Source organism: Pleurodeles waltl, chromosome 1_2 (assembly GCF_031143425.1).
Source record: "Pleurodeles waltl isolate 20211129_DDA chromosome 1_2, aPleWal1.hap1.20221129, whole genome shotgun sequence".
Taxonomy (NCBI): Eukaryota; Metazoa; Chordata; class Amphibia; order Caudata; family Salamandridae; genus Pleurodeles; species Pleurodeles waltl.
In genome coordinates, this window is record NC_090437.1 from 76,198,171 (window position 1) to 76,223,431 (window position 25,261).

At 43.4% G+C, this 25,261-nt stretch overlaps 1 protein-coding gene across 4 annotated transcripts in view; it reads left to right on the forward strand.

The window, feature by feature from the left end:
• TDRD7 (tudor domain containing 7) overlaps positions 1-25,261 on the forward strand; it is a 779,147-nt gene that overhangs the window by 485,630 nt on the left and 268,256 nt on the right. For all 4 annotated transcript variants that reach the window (XM_069236519.1, XM_069236523.1, XM_069236528.1 and 1 more), the window contains one exon: positions 11,123-11,209. In XM_069236519.1, coding sequence (XP_069092620.1) covers positions 11,123-11,209 — 87 coding nt within the window. The remainder of the gene's footprint in view (positions 1-11,122; positions 11,210-25,261) is intronic.

Sequence of the window (25,261 nt, forward strand, 5' to 3'; positions counted from 1 at the left end):
TTAAGTGCTTTAAGAAGTCCCAAGCTGCAGCCCGGTTCCTAGGCCTCGCAGCTGCCTCTCGCGCTCCTCAGTCTTTTTGCCCCTTATGTGGTTACAGAAGGGGCACCCAGCCGCGTCCGTTCCCTGCCAGCCACCACACCCCACATGCTGCTCAGCCTCTGCGTGACCGGGGACATAGGATTAAGCATTCACATGGCTCAAGGAGCCAGCGATCTAGCAAGTCCACAACCCCATCCCCTTTAGCTGCAGCCTCCAAACCTTCCAAGTCTGACGCTTCCCTACCAGGGGCCAGTGGGAGGCAGGATTCACCATCACCTGCCACACTGGCACATCACCACGTCAGACAGGTGGGTTTTACAAATATAGCAACACAAAAGGATGATGGACAGAATGCTGAACAACGCATACATTCACCCCCAGTCACAGATCTGGGTTTAATCAATCGTTCTTCTGCTCACTATGCCACCCCAGTTTGGACCCAGCCATATGCAAATCAGTCTTGACCTTGTTCCCTATGGTAACAGTCCAGCCCAAACTGCCACTGGATTAAAGCTAGCCTGGCTGATGGAGGGTGATACACCAAAACCGGTCCCAGGATGCTTGTTTCCGGTCCAGGGAGGACCTGGCTTGGTAAGGGGTGTTTATTGTAGTTGCCCACGCGTCTCGAGATAATGTCTTATGGCACTACCGTCTTCTTTACAGATCCCAGGCAAGTTTAGGATTGGGCTGGTTAACACAAATGGGAGTTAACATTGGCCCGCACTAAACCTGCATAAGCGTCCGTCCGTCGAACCCCCTCCCCCCCACCACCCACCAAGTCATGTGACCGACGATGGGGTAGCCAGAAGCCACTTTCAAGGCCTGCACCCTGGACATCCCTGACTGACTCTCCTAGCCTGGAGCAGATAATTGCAGACTGTAGGCTGTGGTTAACCTGGGAGCCAACACCACGGCCTCGAAGAATGAGAAAGCCCTGCATATATTCTCTTCAGATGATGATACTTTCCAGTCTGACGACTCGCAATGGGATTTGCAGCCCCCTGGTAACGCCACTGACAGTGTACAACCTTATCTGAATAATGCACCCCCACAGCAGCCATGGATGACCGTTTCATGAAATTGGTTTGTACTGGTCAATAGATCAACACTGCCACTGCTGCGGCTACCATTGTCTCTTGCTATTACCACATGAGCGCCTCACACCCCCCATTTCTCCCCCCCTCAATTTTCCCCTCCATGCGTAACTTGAATGATGGGAGCCTGGGTCGCCACCAGCCTCCTGCAGGAGCTGACTTGACTAAGCCCTAATTCTTAAAGGGCACCATGGCTACTCTACTACACTCTGATACCTAGCCACACCCCCACGTTACACTAGAGCTTACTGAATATGCCTTGTTTAGGTGCACTGTTGGTTGTGATAGGCCTTCAGTGTTTGAACTTTATCTTCCCCGAGTTGACAGTTTACCAGTTCACTCCACTCCCCCCAACTTGCATAACCCTGGCGGGCGAGCCTTATGTGGCTCATATGGCATGTACCAGGTGTAATGACAGGGAGGCACCACTCCTGGGTGACTCAATCCCCATTTCTGCTCGCTTGACCACCACATCACTGTAGACCCCTTAGCTGATGTCAGTTTCATCACCTTGAGTGCCCGAGGATTGCACACTGCTAGGAAGCACTAAGTAGTATATTCGTATATCAAATGTCAGCAAGCACAGATCATCTTCTTACTTGGAGACTCATCTCAAAACAGGTGAGTTGGACCAATTGCGCAAGTATTGGATGAGCCTTTTTTGTGCCACCACATACTCTGTGTACACACAAGGCTCTTTAATATGTGTTTGCCCTGGTGCCTGTGTCCCATTTCAGGTAATAAATTCGACCATCCATCAAGTAGGATGCTATGTACTCCTTGAGGGCCGACATGACAGCCAGCCATTGCTCATCGGGAGCATCTACGCCCCCCCTAGTACAAAGCAGGGGACTTTTTGGGATGCCTACTCTACCACACTTGACCAGTCTCTATTCGGTTTAGGGAGGGAGATCAAGAGGGACTCCAGGAGTGAGTGTGGAAGCTCGCTGGTGTTTAATGTGGCCTCATTTCTGCAAGGCAGGGTGCTAAGTGTGATGAGACGGTGCTGTAATATTCTAGAGGTTAAACTGTCCAGTCCCAGTGATTTTGTCCAGGCAAGGTCATGAATTGCTTGTGCTACATCAGTTGACGTGATTGCGGTATTTAAGGAGAGTTTAGTGGAAGCCGAGATACATGGGAGAGTAACATTGTCTAAGAATGCATCGAGTGGCTTACCTAAACATCCTGTAGTGCCCAGTAAATGGAGTAACAGTAGTTGTAGAAGGCCTGTAAAATATAACTTTGTGTGCAAGCGGTGATGCCCATGAAGGTGACCACTCCTGTGATGGTGCGGACCACAGACTCCCAACTTGCGAGCCAGGCTTGAAATCTGACAAATTTGTCACCTTCCCTATGGACTTTGGGGGAGTGGGCTGTAAAACTATAGCATTGCAGGGTTTTGAGAAAGACTGTTTAGGAGGTTTTGCTTCTTTGAATGTTGGGGTGAGCACAGGATTGCCATCTGCTGCTTTGCACAATTTAGCTAGGTTCTTCTTGGCCACCACTATGTCTCTCTTCAGGGTCCTGCAGACCCCAACTGTCTTTTGGATACAGATTCCTCTTGTCATCACCTTAAAGGTGTCCCACTACAGCACTCTAGTGGAGGCTGTGTTATGGTTCTCAGAGAAACAGTATTGGATCTGGCTCCCTGATCGTCTTGGAACACCGGGTCCTCCAGTCTCAGGGAAGTTTCCATGTAGTGGCCAGAGGGGAGATAGGAGTGTTAACCTGAGGCCCATGGTGTGGGCATCTTGGTCAGAGACAATGCCCCTAATTAAGACTTCTGCAGGGAATTTCCACAAGGCCTTAACAGGAATCAGAGCATAAATACACTTCTGTCAATCCTTTCCCCTGGCCTCGATAGGCAAAATCGCCTTGACACAGATGGTTATTTTGCCCTGGCTTCTGTATTACTTCAGGAACCTCCCAAGTATTCCACCAAGTACCTTCTTTAAGGAACTGGATACTCTCCTATGCCACTTCCTCTGGGGCGGCAAGTGCTGCTGAATTGCCCTTGTACAGTTACAATTGCTAGTGGACCGGGGAGGCCTAGGCTCCTCTCCATTTGAGGCATACTTTCTAGCAGCACAGCTCCATCAGCTGGCCAGGTGGACCGCTCGATGCTATTTGACTGAAGCATGCACTGAATAAGGGCCCCTGTTGGTGTCTATAAACCAGGGCTTCCTCCTACCGAAAGTCCTGCTTTCCTCCCCCTGGCCCTTGCCGTTGGCACTGGCACAGATGTGCATTGCCTGGATACATCACCTATCCTGTGGAGACCATCTACACGCTCCAACAGTGCCCCTGGTCGGTATCCCCCAGGTTTTTACACTGCGTGCTAATTGAAAGTCTGGACAGACCACTTTGTGCTTTCACTAGGTGAACTCTTTTCCAATGGCCACGTCCTCTCCTTTGACCAATTGATAGAAGAACACAGCCTCCCACAGACAACTCGTTTGTACTAGTCACATCCTTTAGGGCATCTTGGAGGGAGAACCCACCCTACATTCTGTTCTTCAGACCATCTTTGCCATGGGTGATGGCTGTCACACTATCTGGCTTTATAAAGCCTTCCGCGAACTGGCGGTTACCTCCCTCTCTACACTACGCTAAAAATGGGAAGATGATTTTGGGAGGGTGCTCCACAACAGGGAAGGGGATTAGGTGCTAGAGTTTCCCAGACTGGTATCCTGCAATTCCCACTTTAAAAATATACAGTTCCTTATACTCCACAGGGCATATTTAACCCTAGCTTAATGAAACCGCTATTTCACTGAGGCACAGATCGCATGCCCACACTTGTGAGCCTTTGATGTGGACCTCATGCATCTGCTTTGGTTCTGTCCTCCCCTAGAGAGTTATTGGCATTCGGTCTACACCACCCGATGCAAGGACACAGAGGTGCCAGACATTTACACATGGGAAGCATGCTCCCTGGGCACATTTAAACGCAAGAAACAACAAAAAGTACGCACCTGCTTTGTGGCCATAGCACTCCTTCTTGCCAAAAACACACTCATGCTCCACTGGTGCTCGCCCACAGCCCCCCAATTCCCCGCGTGGCCACTTGACATTAAGCAGTACGCAAATAGGGCATAGAAGAAGTGGACACCCTCCACTAAGAGGGGACACACCAAATGTGGAAACAACCTATCTCCCCCAGTGGGCCACCCCACTCGCACATTTGCAGCAGAAGGTTGGAAATGACAATCTATCCCCATGATCACCCCACACAATCCCTACAACCGCCACATCTGCTACCTCAGTTGAGGGTCCCTGCACCAGCACTCACCCTCTAGCTTCCCTCACCCACTCTCACGCAGTTATCACAGAGCCCCTACTGCAATTCGCTTGTTCCTGCCACCATGCCTGCCTTGCTTTTTACACTGCCACCATCATCAAGCCCGCCAAGCTCCCACTACAGCCCCATGTCCGTCCCCAGTTACATCACTGTGACGATAAACAGCTGTTTAAGACCAATGTAAAACATGGATACCACGAACATTTGTACCTTTATGTGTCCTATGTCAATGTTGTTTGCTAAATAGTGAGGCATGGCCAGCCTATATTTACTATTTGGCGTTATTGCTCCTTGCTGTAGGTTGTCACATGCAAATGTTAAAATTGTAAAACCCAATAAAACTATTTAAAAATAAAAATAAAAAAAATACCTCATCAGTAAGGTAGGGCAGCTCCTTAAAGAAGAGGATCTCACCCCAACCTTGATTCCTGTGGGCCTATAAATTGTAACAGTAGACATCGCAGAAACAGTGTATTATGTTATATTAGTGCCCTGGTGCAGTACGTTTATAGCCATTGAGTTCTTAACCTGTCTGGAATCCAGGAGGTGGGGGGCCTAGAGGGTTGGGAAAGGCTTAACGGCTGAGCCTGGGAGGTGAGCTCATTGGGGTCTCACTGAATGCTAAAAGGAAATTCCCAATTTACTGACCATGTCTTCAAATTGACTTGCATCTTATATAAACCTAGCTAACATAGAAGTTCATTAATGTAAGATGAATAACAGTTTAAGGGAGTTTGCTAAAAAATATTGTCAAATATGTTTAACTTCCTCAAGGACGTTTTTTTTTTATACCAAGGCTACTGTTAGCATATTCCCTAAAACCGCTGACATTGAAAGGCAGGTAAGGTTGACTAATATATTTTATAGTGGCAGTTAGAAAATTCCCAGATTGTGGTGTCACCTTGACTTTGTGGCTAAACCCACTGTCGCAAACCAACCTTAAATCTAACCTTTTTTGACTTCTTAAAACTTGCATTTTAGGTGTGTTAAAGATTCTACGGTGGCATTGATAATTAAATATTGTAAATAAAATAGTGGATGCATGGGTGCATGATGGTTGTATTAGTCTGAATTGTGGTGCAGGTATATGTTGGTACATGTTTGAACACACAATAGTATGTGTTTGAAGGCAATTGTGTGGGGGTGGGGGGGTGACTAAATCGTTTTACATTTGCAATAAGTTATTGTTCTCTCAATGTTGAGCACAGGTAAATATTGATTATGTGGCTGTTATAATCATGTTAGTACACAATGGTATTCGTTACTATATTATGCTTTTTAGTATGTGCTGTTGTGTATTCTTGGATGCATGAAAGTGTGTAGTGCCAATTGGTGTGTATTTATACATATGTTGTTGGGTGTGGGAGTATAAATGTTTGGGCGCAGGAATCTGGGCCTGTGGTCAGGTACTGGTATGTGTGCGCAGATATAATGGTGTTTCTGCAGTCATGCGGTTGGGTTGATGGCAGATGATTGTAAATGTGCTGTCATATGATACAGGGTGGATAAAGGTATACAAGAGGTTGGTTTGATTATCTGAAACAACATTTTTATGTTCGGGGTACTCATATACCAAATACTGAGTGCTTTATTTTTGGTTCAAACATCTATGTAACCTACTGAGTATCTTTTCTTGGGAATTAAGGATAAATTAGGGCTTTGAGTTGGGACACAAGGTGAAAGTAGCACCTTAATTTGTGGATTTAACTTTTATTTTAATTTCAAAGCCATTATAAGCGTATTAATCAAGCTTAACTTTTTTCAACATTAGCTTTTGTTTTTTTAAATGGATTTTTAATGTAGTGATGCTCACTATTTTCTCAGTTTACAAATAAGTAGAGTTAAACATTGTTTCATTTATTTATATTTAAAAGATGTATAAACAAATTAATGACATGTATGTGTATGGAATTATTGTAACAGACGTGTGGGGAAGATAAAGATTGTAGGGCCATATGTAGCAAGAAAACATTTTGCGAGTTGCAAATTGCGAGTAATAGCGACTCGCAATTTGCAACTCGCAAAATGTAATGCAGAAAGGTGTCTCAGACACCTTCTGCGACTCGCTATGGGGTCGCAAAGGCCCACCTCATGAATATTAATGAGGTGGGTCGCAGTTTGCGACCCCATAGCGAGTCTAGGCACTCACAGGGATGGTGGCCTGCTGGAGACAGCAGACCACCATGTCCGTGACTGCTTTTTGAATAAAGCAGTTATTTTGTTTTCTTTTTGCAGCCCGTTTTCCTTAAAGGAAAACGAGCTGCAAAAATAAAAAATTTCAGAGTAGGACGACCACTGCCTGTCTGGAAAAAATATTTTTATTGGCATTCACAAAGGGGAAGGGGTCCCATGGGGACCCCTTCCCTTTTGCGAATGAGTTACCATCCACTTCAAGTGGATGGTAACTGCGAGTTGGTTTGCGACCGCATTCGCGGTCCCAAAGCAACTCTGCATTGCGATGCGGTCTCAAATAGGAAGGGAACACCCCTTCCTATTTGCGAGTCGCAGCCTCAAATTGTGAGTCGGTACCGACTCGCAGTTCGCGGTTGTGCATCGCTTTTGGCCTTTTGCGCCTGCGTTTTTCGCAGTTTGCGAGGCGCAAAAGGCTTGCTACATCTGGCCCGTAGTTATAATAAAGTAGGTCACACTTGTCTAAAGTTCAAAGATATCAAGAGAGGCAAATATATTTAACATGAAGGGTATGAAACCTTGGAGACACAAAAACAATGGGCAAAGCATCAGGAGGAGAGACATTGTGGAAGCAGGTAGTTCAGACATTTTTATGCCACCTATTGTCACAAAACAATAATTGAGGGATCATATTTAGTCTAAAAAGGGTCCGCAACCTTTTATGATAACCAGCCATCTCATATGTCAAAGTTCCAGACACTCCTAGATTTAATCAGGTGGTAATCAACCACTGTACGCTTAGTCTGCTTCACCCATCCGCTGTTATAATACACTCAGGATCAGAGAAAACATTGTCTCTTCTTAAATGTCTCATGGTATTCTTGATATATAACAACCTAGAGTTGTTATACCTATTATTAAAATCCATATAGTCCCTTAACAATATGTTACTAAAACTAAGGCCTTCTTTCAGCCTTCAGTTAGCCACACAAATAAGGGGAGAAGACTAATAAAATCAGAAATATAGCCTAAATCTACTTCTTCGTGCACAAACCCAGCTGGGATACATACCGGGATCTTTAATAAATTCCTCAAATTTATTTTCTGCAACCATAGCTAGCTATAGGAACGCACTTGGCTTTAAAAATATCAAAAATGGTCTCGACATAGGCTTACCCAAGTCGCCTGGAAAAATCGCCTATACTATGAGTGACTCTATAAAAAGCCACTGCATTTTTTTTTTGTAATCAATAATTGCCAATTCAGCTGGAAATCCAATAAAATACCTAAATATCGAAAATTGTCCATCCTGCTATGATGAACACCTTTAGCTGTGTACTTCCTGGACTTAGCATGCTTGGGTTTAACCGCCATAATATATGATTTCAAAACATTTGTATTTACATCCAAGTTATCCTTAAAATTAATAAGAGAATCTAAAAGCTGCTGCTGGCCTTTAGCAGTATGTGAAATTAAAACAGCATCATTGCGTAAAGCAGCGCATGCACAGGTTGATCTCCGGCCATAGGGACGTCCGGGCAATGTTTGAGTAAAAACAATTCCAGACTGTTTATGTAAAGAATAAACAGAAAAGGTGCCTGGATACACCCCTGTCGTACCCCTCATCAATTTAAAGTATGACATGCATTCACTGTTTAGCCGTATCATGTAGAGACCGAAATCACTTTCCTGTGCAATATGCACAAAAGGCGAAGTGTAGGTCCTTCCCCTGTGGATCCCATCATGGCTTGGAGATTAGCTCTTAACTGCATTGAACACCGTGCTGAGGTCCATGAAAGCCAGATGATTGCTACCATCTTAGCTATAGTATAGTTACTAATAAGCAGGTATAAATTTGGACTTTGCTCTATAGTACCCCACCCCGTTCTAAAACCATATTGCACACCTAAAAGGATGTTATGCTTGTTATGTTATGTAGCCCAAGTCGACAGTTGATCCAGCAGAACCCAACCAATGACCTTTACCTCTGAATCTACCAAATAAATTAGTCTATAGCAGAAAGGGTTAGCTCTCCTCCATTTTTAAGGGTGGACTGTTTAACATTGTAGCTTATTGTAGTGTTCCTAAATATTACCTAATCCATGTCAATGCATTTAAAAAAAAAAAATGTTTACAATTTCTAAAAATATCACCAAACACAGTACTCATAACTAATCGAAATTAACAAACTTGCTCAGTAAGTCACATGTTTAGTAATTCTGTTACCTTGTATTGGCCCAATAACAGTTTCTAACCAAGGAGTGCTTAATGTTTTGATAATGGGTGCCCTATCTTGTAGGTGGGCATGCTTTATAGTCTATTGAAATCCACTTGTAGAACTGAGAGAAGGGCTTACAAAGGTTCTCCTAAAATGTGGATCCTAGCAGATTCATAGTTGATCTGGGCAGAGCAGTGTCCTTTGCACATTACGTAGCAACAGTTTTGTGTTGCGCAAATGTTAAGGTAAAATGGCTTGGATTTCATGGTGTGAAATGGAGCACAATGATTCCAACATTAAAGAACACGTGCAGTCTTAGCCATCCTAATGTAATTATTTTGCTTGTAGATGGCAGCTATCATTGATGTGTTCCACAAACATGCATTTGTTGTCTAACTACATGCCATGTGTCCCAAAACACACCTATTCTTTTTCAAACATTGCCAAACCTCAAAGGTAGCTCTTCAGTACTGATTTCTAACCAAAAGATATAGCATGAAAGATGCAACGTTGATCATGTCATAATTGCACATTTTAGTTATTGGTAATGTATCAATATTTACTATTGCAGTATTTCACTTACATAATGCCCATCATTCAGATGTTGGTAAAGTTGTTTGTGTAATTTCTACAGTTCTATAAGAAATGTAATTTAATCACTTACACTTCCATGTCTTCCACTCTCTGCTGTTCTCCAAAGAGCTACTCTCCTTTTATTTTTATATTATCTTCTTTAAAAAAAAAGTCATGTTGATGAACATTTATTCTAGGTTCTCAAGCATTAAACACAGTCTAAAAAAATTACTTTTTAACATACTTCTTAACTGCTTATAATGTTTGCCAACCCAAGAGAGGATCTTAGAAGAGAATGTGATGATGATGTAATATAGAAGAGTCTTAAACTTTACAGAAAGTACAACCTTCAGCTCTTTATGGACATCCAGTTTGATGTTCATGAATGATGAAATGCCATTACTTTGTTACCCGTGATCTGTATCTTCTCCAGTGATTATTATGAGTGCAGAACACCATAAGTTTCAGTTTGACTGGCAGCAACGACGCTTTGGAGTACGTTGTTATGCTGTACTTTTGAGGTTACTTGAGGTGGGCCTCTTGGTCTCTTTCGGTAATTCTGATGTTATAAACCACTTCTGGTTATGAGCTTTCAGTGATCATAATTAAAAAAAAAAAAACTAAGAAGGCAACTCAGAATTTGATGAACATTTATGTCCTTTCTTGCAAATAAGGACATGTTTTTAAGTAGTAAGATATAATTGTATCCCAAGAGGACGTTTAGTGAAGGAGTCAAGTACAAGGAGCTAACCGTGAATAAAAAAAAATGTATTCTCTCTAATCTTCATGCTTGATCCTATGTTTCTTTAAAATGCCCTAAACCGTGTGCCCCTCCCAGTTTCACCTTCTTACAAGGTTTTTCATCTTTTAGTCTCTTGGAATTTACCCCACTCTTGGCCACCTTAAAAAAAAAAAAAAAAAAAAAAGAGAAGAGAAAGCACCTGTCCTTCCTTCGTATGCTTTTTAGGCAAGAGCATGGAATATGGTCCTCTTTTAATTTACTCATTGCAAATGCCTTTTGGATTTTTTTCTTATCTGAATTTCACTTTAACTTAGGGATTCGCAGACCTTTTAAATCTCTCCCACAAACCAGAACCTCTCCCTCCCTTGTTGGTCAAAAATGTTGCATTTCCCAGTGCTTACATTTAGGTTCTGGGTCCTAAAGAACTTACTTTTTGCCCTTTACCAAATCTCTCTGGATAATGTAGTGGTGGTGCCTCTAGACTATAAAGTAGTATATTTCTGAATAGTGTTATCGGGCCGGCTTTGTCAGCACCACAGCAAAGGCAGTTTTATTATTGGAAACACTACAAATTGGTATTTATACGTTAAAATAAGGTTCTTAGACTTGCATTCCACACTGCAAAATCCTTGAGACGGGTTCAGCCTCTGGATTTGGAGGTTCAAAGGTGCAGTCACCTAGATGAAAAAAATAACTAAATGTCACCTTGATAAATAAACATTGCAGGTTCTCCACAAAACAAATTGTGCTCTTGTTGTGTGCTGCATTTGTAGTCTCTTACGTAGTTTGCAACACCCAAATGGTGAAACCCACATGATGTATTTTATGATGTCATTGTCATGCTTGTAAGTCTTGCTAAAATGACTATTTAAATGTAGGTGCAGTCAAGTACACAATGTCCGTATTTTGCTTGGAAGCTGTGTATTCTAGAATGTGAAGAAATGTTATCGCCGTTGGTATTCTGCTTTGCAGCATGTTTGTTTTTATGATCAACAAGACATTAATTTTTAATATTTTTATTGTAGCCTGTTACATCAGAGGTGTTTGTTTCATTGCCATTTGTTGGCAAAATATGCTTGTTCTGCTGCAGAGGAAAATACACACGTGTGGAGGTAAGACCAGCTTTTTTGAGTTTCACTGTAGAGAAAATCAGATTTTACGTATGATTCTCTTGTTGAGATGGAAAGTCCAGCAGATTTTTGTAATTGAGGCTCAAATTGTTACCTCACAGATGTTAGTGTTACAATGACTTTCATAATGCAGAAGCTAGCACTGGAATATGAAGACTACTCAGCACAATGAGAACTCACAGAAGGGTACTACCAATTCCGGCTTAAACAGATATATTAAAGTATCACCAATGGTTGCATGTCCCACATACTTATTGATGATGGATCAAATAGTTTCACCTGATAGTTCATCTCTTTTATTGCAGCTCAGCTGCCTCTAAAACCATTTTTCATAATTTCTTGCACCACAGTTGTACCGAATGGCCTCTTTATTAGGACATCTCTCACTAACCATAGCAACAGTAGCAGCCTACCCTCGGCTAATAGACCGCATCATCTAAAGGGAGTTGAGGTAGACAATGCTCTTTAGCTTTGAACCAAGATCTGGTGGAACACATACATTGTAAAGGAGTGGCATCACCACCACAGAATGAATTAAATGATCAAAGGAGAAGATGAGATGGCACACCACCTACTAGGTTATGGTACTCCATCCCAGTTCATATATGACAGGACCCATGACTTTCCCACTTCTTGAAGACTTAAAATTTGAAGCAACAGCTTGTTGCAGGATAAACTTTCCATATATAAACTGTCCGAGGAGTACCTTGCTTCACCTTCACCCTTAATGGCTAGCCCCCTCACCCAAGCCACTTAACACCCCAGTGTGGCACCTCTTTTTTTGAGAAGCTTCCTCCATATTTTGCAATTTACTTCTCTTCTTATTTCACCTTCGTAATCCCCTGCTTCTCTTAAACATCCTGTGCATCCTAGCCTTGTGTTTATTTAACAATTTCTGCATCTATATAAGATCAGATGATGTGCATCTAATATATATACATTTAGGGTTGTGTGAATAACAAAGGTTTGGTGTATGTCGAAAATTACTTGTAAACACGTAACCACAACCCACAGTGTATCAGCATGCAGATTCCATCTCAGTTACCTCACCCTCCAAATTGCCACCCACCAAACATCTGTTGCTCTGTCTTTGAAACTGCGGTGTGGCAAGACCACTGTATGGTGCCAAACATTGAATTTCATAGTACATCTGATGCATAAAGACTTTTGATCAAGGCATCAAGTACTGTTAAATGCTGCTACCTTACCTTCTAGATTGTATGAGTGTCTCTTTGAAGGATGGAAAATTCACCATTTTGATCATGTCCTCCATGTCATGCGAAATTGGCTTTGTCCGATTGACATTGCATTTGTATTCTGTGCATTCCTCAAGATCATAGTAAACAAAACTATTCAGCACATCAGTATTTCAAGTGTAAATGTGCAACCCGTAACATGACTGTAGGTGGGCTATTCAAAGATCTAGACGACATTGCTTCTGGAGCATTTGAGGACATTATCCTGAAGAGGTCTTATAGTTCTTCAGCAGGAATAAACCTGGAAGAACCACAATTTTCGGATGATGAGGGGCCTGACAAAAATAAATTGTATTGCATTTCAAACAACACAACATATTGTGTATCAATTTCCCATTGTTCTACCACGGCAGTTACTCTGAAAAAGATCTCCGGCAAAGAGCCCCCTTATGGGGAGCCCGTCAGACATTGCAGCGCCGGTCTGACGAGGAGCACCCCAATGATGAAGCATGACATCCTAATGGGTGTGTGAGGGCTCTTGCTCCTCACCACATTTAGTTTTAGCCTAAAGTGTGTGATCATGGTGGCTACGTAAACTTCCTCTGATCTTTGTGACTAAGGAGTCAGAACCAGTCTCATAGTTTACATTATTCCCTTGTTATTGTCCAATATATGGTGGCAAGGGATTCAGACAATAAACAGACTTTCCTGTTTACCATTAATAATGCGAACTTAAAACAGTGAGAAAGGGGGTGAGAGAGGAGGAAGAGAAAACGGGGGTGAGAATCAACAATTTTTAACCACGCCAATTCCCCATCATTTAGATATGATACTGCAACATTATCTACAGTAAGAACACATCTGACCCAACAAATTGATTGTAATTACTAGGATTCTAAGTGTTGCTCGGGGTTCCTCCTATATTAATTTCAGTGCCTATGCTGTCATCGGATGCTACATTAGTGTGTCGTGCAGGGGTATGGAGATTATTCAAGATGGCGTCCCAGTGTGCTCAGATGGGATATTTTCTGAGTCCCAAATTATCTTCCCTGTGCAGCACCACACTCTCAGCCTGTACCCGTGTGGAGACGGAGGGGAGCCATGCTTCTACTGTAGGAGGCTCTGAGGATTTCCACCAGCGGGAAGCAAGGCATTTAGCCACCAGAAATCCAAGAACCATGGAGTGGCTTTGTTTTTTTATCCCTGCAGTGAAGACCTAGGATGCATTGTTCCCTGGAGTGTAGTGTGGTGTGGTTCTCCCTGTACATGTGGATAACTGTTGTGTGACTCCATGTCAGTGTGGCCCACGACATGTGAAGAAGGTCAGCATCCACCTGGTGACACCATGGGCATGCTGCATCTGTCCAGTGGAAATATCTGTTGATTTTAGCTGGGGTCATGTATTCTCTATGTATGACATAATATTGTATATGTCAAAACCTGGCATAAATCCATATTTTATATCTAAACCACCACCTCAGACAGACTCAGATGAAGAAGAATATTAGGTCCAAACTTTTGGGACCTTTGTCCCCCGTTCAGAAGATGCATGGAACAAATACTTAGCAGAGTCAGAATGTGAAGAACCTTTAGAGCAATAGCCTGTTAGAACATCTCCTCCAGATGAATTTTCAACATACCTTGCTGTAATTCAACATGCAGCATGATAACTTGGTGTAACAGTGGACGTAGAGTAAGAAGAGCATGACTTACTTATTGAGTTAAGAAAGAGACAACAGTTCAGTATTTATCAATGTTGAAAGCAATCCTAAATAACTTGAAAGAGCATTTAAGAAACCGTGTAAAGTAAAGATGCTTAGATCATCATTAGAGGTAGAGGTATATTAGAGGTGAATGTATAGTTGTGCATATTGCATGAAAAATATCAGTTACCCATGGGGTCATGGAAGGGCCACACCCTGCTAAAGCAAGTAAGCTGCCTAGATGTAGCTTGGAAGAGCATTCACTCCTCAGGTCCACCTCCTGTTAGGTAGCATTGATTTGATATAGATTCACAAGGTAAAGAATCTGTGATTTGACACATGCATCATAAGATGAAGTTTGTTAGTTTAGGTAATAGCTCTTTCAGACCTCAAATTAACCACTGCTCACCCTCTTCCCCATTCATACCACCCTTGTCGGGGAAAGCATACACAGTTCTCTACCCACCTGCCAAGCAATAACATCAAAGCAGTTGGTGTTGGATATTATTCAACATGGTTATTGTCTGGGGCTCACTACCACACCTCCCCGCATCTCACCTCACACTTATCGGCTCTCAATAGAACATCAAACATTACTCAAATAAGAGGTCCACTTCTCTTCTTCTCAAAGGAGTAATAGAACCCGTCCCTCTCCAACACCAGTGTCGAGGAGTATACGCTCTATACTTCCTCATACCCAAAAAGGACAGGATGTCTGACTAATCCTAGATCTAAGGCCACTGAAAGAAAATGTTGTATTAAAGCAATTTACACATGGTCACTTTGCAAGATGTGATTCCACTACTTCAACAGGGCGACTTTATGACTACACTGGTTCTAAAAGTTAAAATTTTTCACATACAAATACACCCAGCCCATCTCAAATATCTCCGGTTTGTGGTGGGCATGAAACACTACCAGTTCAAAGCCCATACATTTGGCGTCAGAACTTCACTGCAGATATTCACTAAGTGTCTGGCGGTGTTAGTGGCTAATATCCACAGACAAAAAATTCATATGTTTCCCTACCCGGATGATTGGCTTACCAAAGCCACCACCCATTAACGGTGTCAACAATATACTAAAATAACAATAGACCTGCTTCACATTCTGGGATTCACAATCCGTGTTCCCAAGCCCCACCTGCAGCCTCTACAGATAAAACTATACCTAGGAGCCATTTTAAACACACAAATCGGGCTAGCCTATCCCAATTCTGCAAGAGTTCACATTTTTCACACATTATTACCTTAATTTCAACCAAATCTGCAGATAACAGTGAGGGCAGTTGGGCATCTTCTAGGAATGATGGCCTCCTATATCATTGTAGTACCCCATGCCTATCTACACATGCATCCGTTACAAGAATGTCTAGCATGTCAGTGGTCTCAGTCACAGGGTCAACTACAAGATCAAGTGTTGGTAGACCACCAAACTCATCACACTGCAATGGTGGAATATCAACATGTTAAAGGGGTGGCATTTTCTAGAGCTTGTTCCCCACATAACTCTCGTAATAGACGTCTCCCTCACAGGATGAGGTGCACATCTGAGAGATCTCACGATCCAGGTTATATTGGACTCCAAACATCGGGGTCACCATTTCAACTTACATGGCCTTCATTTCAACTTACATGGCCTTCAAGCTGTTCACCAAGCCTTGAAAGCTTTCCTTCCTTACCTCATTCACAAGGTTGTCGTAGTCCAGATCAACAACATGGCAACCATGTATTACCTACAGAATTGAGGAGGTTGGCAATCTCTGCAACTTTCACAACTATCACAGACCATTTGGAAATGTGATTTGCGTCACAACACAACATTCACTGGATCTCAGGTTATCTCCCAGGCCACGGACATCAACTTTGCAAACTCGTAAGAAGGATGCAGCAACAAGTCCACGAATGGGAACTCCACCCACAAGTCCTCCTACTATACTTCTGCAGATGGGGATTCCCCCAAATGCACCTTTTCGGAACCCCAAAAAAACAAAATGCCCAAACTTCCCATTCCTGCTATCCAAGGGCAACACACTATGGATGAGTTTGTTAGGGGCTTTTCCTCCTTTCCCTCTCCTTCCATTTATGATTTGGAAGCTCAGGCAGGCGTCTTTCACAATGATCCTAGTAGCTCCCACCTGGGCTCATCAACTTTGACTCACAAAACTACTAGCCATCTCCTTAGTTGCCCACAAGAAGCTCCCCATCTGGCAGGACCTTCTGACTCAGAGACATGGAGAAATCAGGCAGTCAGACTCCAGAACTCTCAAACTTTCAGTTTGGCTCCTGAGGTCATAGTTTGGTTATCTTTGTTTGCCACTAGAATATATGGACCTTCTTAAAGAAGCCCGTAGACCTACCACTAGAGCTTGCTGAGAAGCAAAATTTAAACGTTTTGTCTGCTACTGTCACTCAAAACACATCGACCCTTTCAAAACTACCAAACATTGTCTGCTACTTGCTTCACTTACAAATGGGTGGGTTAGCATTCACATCTATATCTCGCTGCAATGGCTGCCTATCTACAAAATATGCAAAACCTTTCTCAAGATAGCAGTCACTGAAGCCTTAATGAAGGGGTTCAAATGAGTTATTCCACCACGGTTTCCACTTGCACCTTCATAGAACCTTAATGTCGTTCTCACACCACTCAAAGGCCCTCCATTTGAACCCCTACACTCATGCCCCCTTAAATTCCTTTCTTGGAAAGTGGCATTTTTAGTCACCGTCACTTCCCTTAGAAGTGTTAGTGAGCCCCAGGCTTTAACCTTGGAATAACCTTTCTTCTAACTGCACAGAGACAGTGGTTTTCCTTACCAACCTAAATTTCTCCCTAAAGTGGTTTCTCATTTTCACCTCATCCAGTCGATTGAGTTACTAGTTCTTTCCCACAACCAGATTCTGTTGCGGAAAGGGCTCTCCATACATTAGATGTTAAAAGCGCCCTTATGTTCTATATTGATGGAACTAAAACATTCAGGAAAATTAAATAACTTTTAGTTGCCTTTTCATCTCCTCATAAAGGCAACCCTATATCCAAATCAGGCATAGCCGGATGGATAGTAAAATGCATTCAAACATGCTATGCTCAAGCTAAAATAACTTTACCTACTCCACACTGTACTAGGAAAAAGGGATCACCCATGGCTTTTCTAGGAAACTTTCCTTTAGCTGTCATAAGTAACGCAGCTACATGGTCCACACCATTCACCTTCAAACATTATTGTGCGGATGTTTTAGCACACCAGCACACCAAGGTAGGTCAGGCAGTGCTATATACTCTTTTTCAAACAACTGCAACACCCACAGGTTAGCCACCACTTCTGATGGGGACTGCTTTACCGTCTATGCAGAGCATGTGTATCTAGAGCCACACATGCCTCAAACTGAATATGTTAATTACCCTGTAAGTATCTCTTAGTGTCATGCAGTCCTGTAGATTCACATGTAATCACCCCTCCCGGACACCTGTGGCTGTTGCAGTTTTCCCTACTCTTCTCTCACATGGACATCTCATTACTTACACTTACTCTACAGTCCATTTTCCCCCGTTTGCGAGCAGTATCACTGAGAAAGGGGATCTACCTCGTGATTTAAAAGACTTTCTTTGAAGAAAAACAACCTGCAGACATCCAGACCCAGCGCTTGATGGCAGGAGTATGCAGAGCATGTGAATCTACATCACTACATGCCACAAGCAGATGCTTACAGGGTAACATATTCCTTACATCAGCCACCTTGCTGTTCTGTCCAATGTGTATTTAGCATGGCGGGGCACTGGTTTTGAGTCGCTATAGAGCTGCTGAATCCACTAAAAAATGCTGAAGCGAAAAGTGTTTTTATCTTCATCTAACTCTTTGAATCTTGTTACGTTGTAGATTTGCACTTGTCACCCTCTGTCCCACAAATGGAAATTAGAGGGCTTGCTAGTTTATCTTTACTATGCATTGTATCTTTAACTTTCCATGCAGAAGGGAAAAACATATAACAGTCTAAGGCCGATTCTGCATCCTGGTGCATTGTGAGTTTTGGCCACATAATTACAGGTTTTTCTTGAAACTGAAACAGCTCTTGCAGTAAACAACTTTAACTTTTCAGAACACAACCCTACAGGCAGGATTGTGCACTGCAAGTGATTCTGCCATGCAACAAGTTCAAACAGTTAAACCTAAGTAACTTTTTGCATTGCTCTCTTGTACACAGCCCCAATACTTTGTAGCTATGTTCATGCTATATAAAACTGGCACATACATATACAACACCATGTACACCGCATAAGACTGATTGAGTAATTTTCAACATTTGAATAAGGCTGTGTTCCTTTATGATGCCATAGATAAGTAATTGGGAAAATCTAATTTGCTAACACCTACGTGTCTAAATTTAAACAAAACAGTAAATTGACTTAAAACCCCTCCACTACAGACCATTACAAAATAGAAGCAAATGGTGACCTAATCTAAACATTGTATAACAGTAAAATAATAATAATAACTACTCATTTAACCCCTTCGCTGCCAGGTCTTTTCCCCTCCTCTGCCAGGCCTTATTTTAGCTATTTGTAGTATTTCATGCTTAGGCCACCATACCTTTTCGTCCACATAAGCTATCCTTGCCAAATGGGCATCCTTTTTTCCCAACATACAGAGGATTCCAAAGGTACTCAAAGTTTGTGGGTTAACCTTGTCGCGTAGGCTTTCATTATTCTAATGAGATTACTGGATTTTGAGCTGCAGAATCGCCTGCGTTGTGGGAGACTGAGTCTGATCCTCTACAGGTGACACCTGTCGCCCTAATCAGGGTTTTGCTCCGGCTAACTAGCAGTGCCTCCTCTCTGCCCAAGGGCAGGGATGATTGGGTAGCCAAGAGCATGACATAATTGATTTCTCAGGGAAACCGTGGTCACTCCGGTCTCATCCGTTTCCCTCAATTACATTAGTCTCACATACATAAATGACAAACAGAGGCAGTATATGTTTCATTAATGTTTTAATGAAGCGACTGCATCTTATATAGCAAAGCATGGGCTGCATTAATCAGGACGATACAGCATGACAAGATTAAAATGGTGACAATGAGAGTAAAGCATAGAAATAACGCTACCATATTGTCACTAGAGTCAGTAGACTAATCCCTACCTAGGCTATAATAGAGCACAGCGTGTTAAGCTCTAATTCTGCCCTTCAGGTTCCTGTGGGAAGATATCATCCCCCATACCTGAGAAAAGGCCTGAAGTCTGCCTAAGCAGATGTAGCGAAGCGTTCAGCAATCAGCATACAGTCGTGGTTCTCTGGCTGGAATCTCGGTCTAATGTGTAATGGACAGGGAAGTGTTTTTATAATAAAACAACTGATGTTCTGAGCAAATGTCCCTAAGTAAGGATGTGTGTTTTTCTATGAATGTCAGAGATAAAACTTGGACCACGTTCATCGGCAACCTATCTTACTACAGCCTTGAAAGATGCACAGAGTGAGCATGAATGTCTCTTTTGTGAACGCAGTGTTGGCCTTGTCAAAACAGCTAGATAGAGTGAAATAAAACAAGACCGCAAAAGTGGCTATTGTAAGAATAATAAAATTAAGCTGAATAAAATATATCTAGTTTAAAGTGCACAGCAGCAGGCCTAGTATTCTAAAATAACGTGCATGGAGCAATAGCTAAAATGGCTACACAACACCCTGGAGGAAGCCAAGAAATTAGCCAAAATACAGCATCAATTTGTTTTTTGGGGAAAAAAGTGCTGCAGAAGAAAGAATCTGCGTGTTCGGTGGCATGCGTAGCTGCAGATACACATGCTGTGCATAGTCCGCCGTCTGGTGTTGGGTCGGAGTGTTACAAGTTGTTTTTCTTCGAAGAAGTCTTTTCGAGTCACGAGACCGAGGGACTCCTCCTCCTTTGTTTCCATTGCGCATGGGCGTCGACTCCATCTTTGATTGGTTTTTTTCCGCCATCGGGTTCGGACGTGTTCCTTTTCGCTCCGGGTTTCGGGACGGAAAGATAGTCAAAACTTCGGAAAACTGCGTCGGTATTGTTTCGTTCGGTATCGGGTTAGATAGAATCGACACCGAATCGTGAAGAGCTCCGGTAGCCCTTCGGGGTAACTTCGACCCCCCGTTGGGGCCTGGTCGGCCCGACCGCGTGTAACATCGACACCGATGGAACGGACCCCGTTCCGATTCTGTCCTAAATGCCACAGCAAATACCCATATACAGACCAACATTTGGTCTGTAACTTGTGCCTGTCGCCCGAGCACAAGGAAGAAACGTGTGAGGCCTGTCGTGCGTTTCGGTCCCAAAAGACGCTCCGTGACCGAAGAGCCAGAAGGTTGCAAATGGCGTCCACGCCGACAGGACCACGAGGGTTCGAGGAACAAGGAGAAGAAGAGGAAGCCTTCTCCATCCATGAATCGGACTCGGAGGAATTCGACGTCGAAGAAACCGTGAGTAAGACGTCGAAACAAGCACCACACGGGAAAACAGACAAGGCCCAGGGGACGCCACTGCCAACAGGCCATGGCTCAACCCATAAAATAGGTGACCGTCCATCGGCACCGAAAAAGGGCGAACCGGTGCCGAGATCGTCCGACTCAGGTAGAGACACAGGCACGCAGCAATCTCGGGACCGAGAAAGTGCTGCCGAAAAGGGTCGCCGCCGAGACAGCGGAACCGAAGCTGCTCGACGCAGAGACAGCGGCACCGAGGATGATCGACGCCGAGAAGGCTCGACTACAAAAAAGAGAAAATTCTCCTCGGAGCCGAAAACAAGCAAAGACACAGTTTCGGTGCCAAAACGCCCAGCAACCGAACCGACTGCCAGCTCGTATTCAGAGGAACAATCACTGTCCTCTCAAATGCGCAAACACAGATTTGAAGAAGAGTTGCAAACCACTGACGTAGACCACACCCAGAAGCGGATCTTCATACAGAGTGGGACAGGGAAGATCAGCACTCTTCCCCCAATCAGGAGGAAAAGGAGACTCGAGTTCCAAACACAAGAACAAACACCACAAGCAAAAGTGGTGAAGAAAGTAACTCCACCACCCTCTCCTCCACCTGTAACTCATACATCACCGGCACAAACTCCGTCACAATCACCAGCTCATACCACCATGAGCCAAGATGACCAGGACGCGTGGGACCTATACAACGCCCCAGTATCAGACAATAGTCCTGAGTCGTACCCTACCAAGCCCTCACCACCTGAGGACAGCACAGCGTATGCACAGGTGGTAGCTAGGGCAGCAGAGTTCCATAAAGTGTCGTTACACTCAGAACCTGTCGAGGATGACTTCCTTTTCAACACCCTCTCCTCCACCCATAGCACCTATCAAAGCCTGCCTACGCTCCCGGGAATGCTAAGGCACGCAAAACAGATCTTTAAAGAACCTGTCAAAAGCAGAGCGATAACTCCACGGGTGGAGAAAAAATATAAAGCACCGCCCACGGACCCTGCTTTTCTCACATCACAACTGCCACCAGATTCAGTTGTAGTAGGGGCAGCTCGCAAGAGAGCCAACTCGCACACATCAGGCGACGCCCCACCTCCGGACAAAGAGAGCCGCAAGTTCGACGCAGCTGAAAAAAGGGTTGCTGTACAAGCTGCAAACCAGTGGCGCATCACGAACTCTCAGGCGCTCCTAGCTCGATATGACGGAGCCCATTGGGATGAGATGCAGCATCTCATTGAGCATCTGCCCAAAGAATTACAGAAACGGGCAAAACAAGTAGTTGAGGAGGGACAAAATATCTCTAATAACCAAATACGCTCCTCTATGGATGCAGCGGATACAGCTGCAAGAACAATAAATACCGCAGTAACCATAAGAAGGCACGCATGGTTGCGCACATCCGGGTTTAAACCCGAGATCCAACAGGCAGTGCTCAATATGCCGTTCAACGAACAACAATTGTTTGGACCCGATGTGGACACGGCAATTGAGAAATTGAAAAAGGACACTGACACAGCCAAGGTCATGGGCGCACTCTATTCCCCGCAGGGCAGAGGCACTTTTGGCACATTTCGCAGAACACCCTTCAGAGGGGGGTTTCGGGGTCAAGCCACACAAGCCAGCACCTCACAATCAACACCGTCTACCTACCAGGGACAGTACCAAAGGGGAGGCTTTCGGGGCCAGTACAGAGGGGGACAATTCCCTAGGAACCGGGGAAAATTTCAAGGTCCCAAAACCCCTACAACCAAACAGTGACTCACAAGTCACTCAACCCCTTCACACAACACCAGTGGGTGGAAGACTAAGCCAATTTTACAAAGCTTGGGAGGAGATAACAACAGACACTTGGGTCTTAGCAATTATCCAACATGGTTATTGCATAGAATTTCTCCAAATCCCTCCAAATGTCCCACCAAAAACACAAAACATGTCAAAACAGCATTTAGACCTTCTGGAATTAGAAGTTCAGGCATTACTGCAAAAGGACGCAATAGAACTTGTACCACGTACACAAAGGAACACAGGAGTTTACTCACTGTACTTTCTAATACCAAAAAAAGACAAAACACTTAGACCAATCTTAGATCTCAGAACACTAAACATCTACATCAAATCGGAACACTTTCACATGGTCACGCTACAAGACGTATTACCACTGCTAAAACAACAAGACTATAGGACAACCTTAGATCTAAAGGACGCGTATTTCCACATACCGATACATCCCTCGCACAGGAAATACCTAAGGTTCGTATTCAAGGGAATACATTACCAATTCAAAGTGTTGCCGTTCGGTATAACAACCGCACCAAGAGTATTTACAAAATGCCTAGCAGTAGTAGCTGCACATATCAGAAGGCAGCAAATACACGTGTTCCCCTACCTAGACGATTGGCTAATCAAAACCAACTCCCTAACAAAGTGTTCACACCACACATAGTATGTCATACAAACCCTCTACAAACTCGGTTTCTCCATCAACTATGCAAAATCACACATTCTGCCGTGCAAAACACAGCAATACTTAGGAGCGACAATCAACACAACAAAGGGGATAGCCACTCCAAGTCCACAAAGGGTTCAAAATTTTTACAAGGTTATACAAGCCATGTATCCGACACAAAAAATGCATGCAAAGATGGTATTAAAACTCCTAGGCATGATGTCTTCATGCATAGCCATTGTCCCAAACGCAAGACTGCACATGAGGCCCTTACAACAGTGCCTAGCATCGCAATGGTCACAGGCACAGGGTCACCTTCTAGATCTGGTGTTGATAGACCGCCAAACATACATCTCGCTTCTATGGTGGAACAGTATAAATTTAAACAAAGGGCGGCCTTTCCAAGACCCAGTGCCACAATACGTGATAACAACAGATGCTTCCATGACAGGGTGGGGAGCACACCTCAATCAACACAGCATCCAAGGACAATGGGACGTACATCAAACAAAGTTGCATATTAATCACCTCGAATTGTTAGCAGTATTCCTAGCGTTGAAAGCATTTCAACCCATCATAACCCACAAATACATTCTTGTCAAAACAGACAACATGACAACAACAATGTATTATCTAAACAAACAGGGGGGAACACACTCGACAAAGCTGTGCCTCCTGGCACAAAAGATATGGCAATGGGTGATTCACAACCACATTCGCCTAATAGCACAGTTTATTCCAGGGATCCAGAATCAACTAGCAGACAACCTCTCTCGAGATCACCAACAAGTCCACGAATGGGAGATTCACCCCCAAATTCTAAACACTTACTTCCACATTTGGGGAACACCTCAAATAGACCTATTTGCAACAAAGGAGAACGCAAAATGCCAAAACTTCGCATCCAGGTACCCACACAGGCAGTCTCAAGGCAATGCTCTATGGATGAATTGGTCAGGGATATTTGCATACGCTTTTCCCCCACTCCCTCTCCTTCCATATCTGGTAAACAAATTGAGTCAAAACAAACTCAAACTCATACTAATAGCACCAACATGGGCAAGACAACCCTGGTACACAACACTACTAGACATGTCAGTAGTACCCCATGTCAAGCTACCCAACAGGCCAGATCTGCTAACACAACACAAACAACAGATCAGGCATCCAAACCCAGCATCGCTGAATCTAGCAATCTGGCTCCTGAAATCCTAGAATTCAGACATTTAAACCTCACCCAAGAATGTATGGAGGTCATAAAACAGGCTAGAAGGCCATCCACTAGACACTGCTATGCAAGTAAATGGAAAAGGTTTGTTTGCTACTGCCATAGTAATCAAGTTCAACCATTACATGCATCTCCAAAGGATGTAGTAGGATACTTACTACATTTGCCCAAAATCAAATCTGGCCTTCTCTTCCATAAAGATACACCTCGCGGCAATCTCTGCATACCTGCAGATTACCCATTCAACTTCACTATTTAGGATACCTGTCATTAAACCGTTTATGGAAGGCCTAAAAAGAATTATACCACCAAGAACACCACCTGTTCCTTCATGGAACCTCAACATCGTCTTAACAAGACTCATGGGTCCACCTTTCGAACCCATGCATTCTTGCGAAATGCAATTCTTAACGTGGAAGGTTGCATTTCTCGTTGCCATTACATCTCTAAGAAGAGTAAGCGAAATTCAAGCGTTTACTATACAGGAACCTTTTATTCAAATACACAAAAATAAGGTAGTTCTACGAACTAATCCTAAATTTTTACCAAAAGTTATTTCACCGTTCCACTTAAATCAAACAGTAGAACTACCAGTGTTCTTTCCACAGCCAGACTCAGTAGCTGAAAGGGCACTACATACATTAGACATCAGAAGAGCACTTATGTACTACATTGACAGAACAAAACTAATTAGAAAAACAAAACAACTGTTTATTGCATTTCAAAAACCTCATACAGGAAACCCAATATCAAAACAGGGTATAGCCAGATGGATAATTAAGTGTATCCAAACCTGCTACCTTAAAGCATGAAGAGAGAGCTGCCCATTACACCAAAGGCACACTCAACCAGAAAGAAAGGCGCTACCATGGCCTTCCTAGGAAATATCCCAATGAACGAAATATGTAAGGCAGCCACATGGTCTACGCCTCACACATTTACTAAGCACTACTGTGTAGACGTGCTATCCGCACAACAAGCCACAGTAGGTCAAGCCGTACTAAGAACTTTAT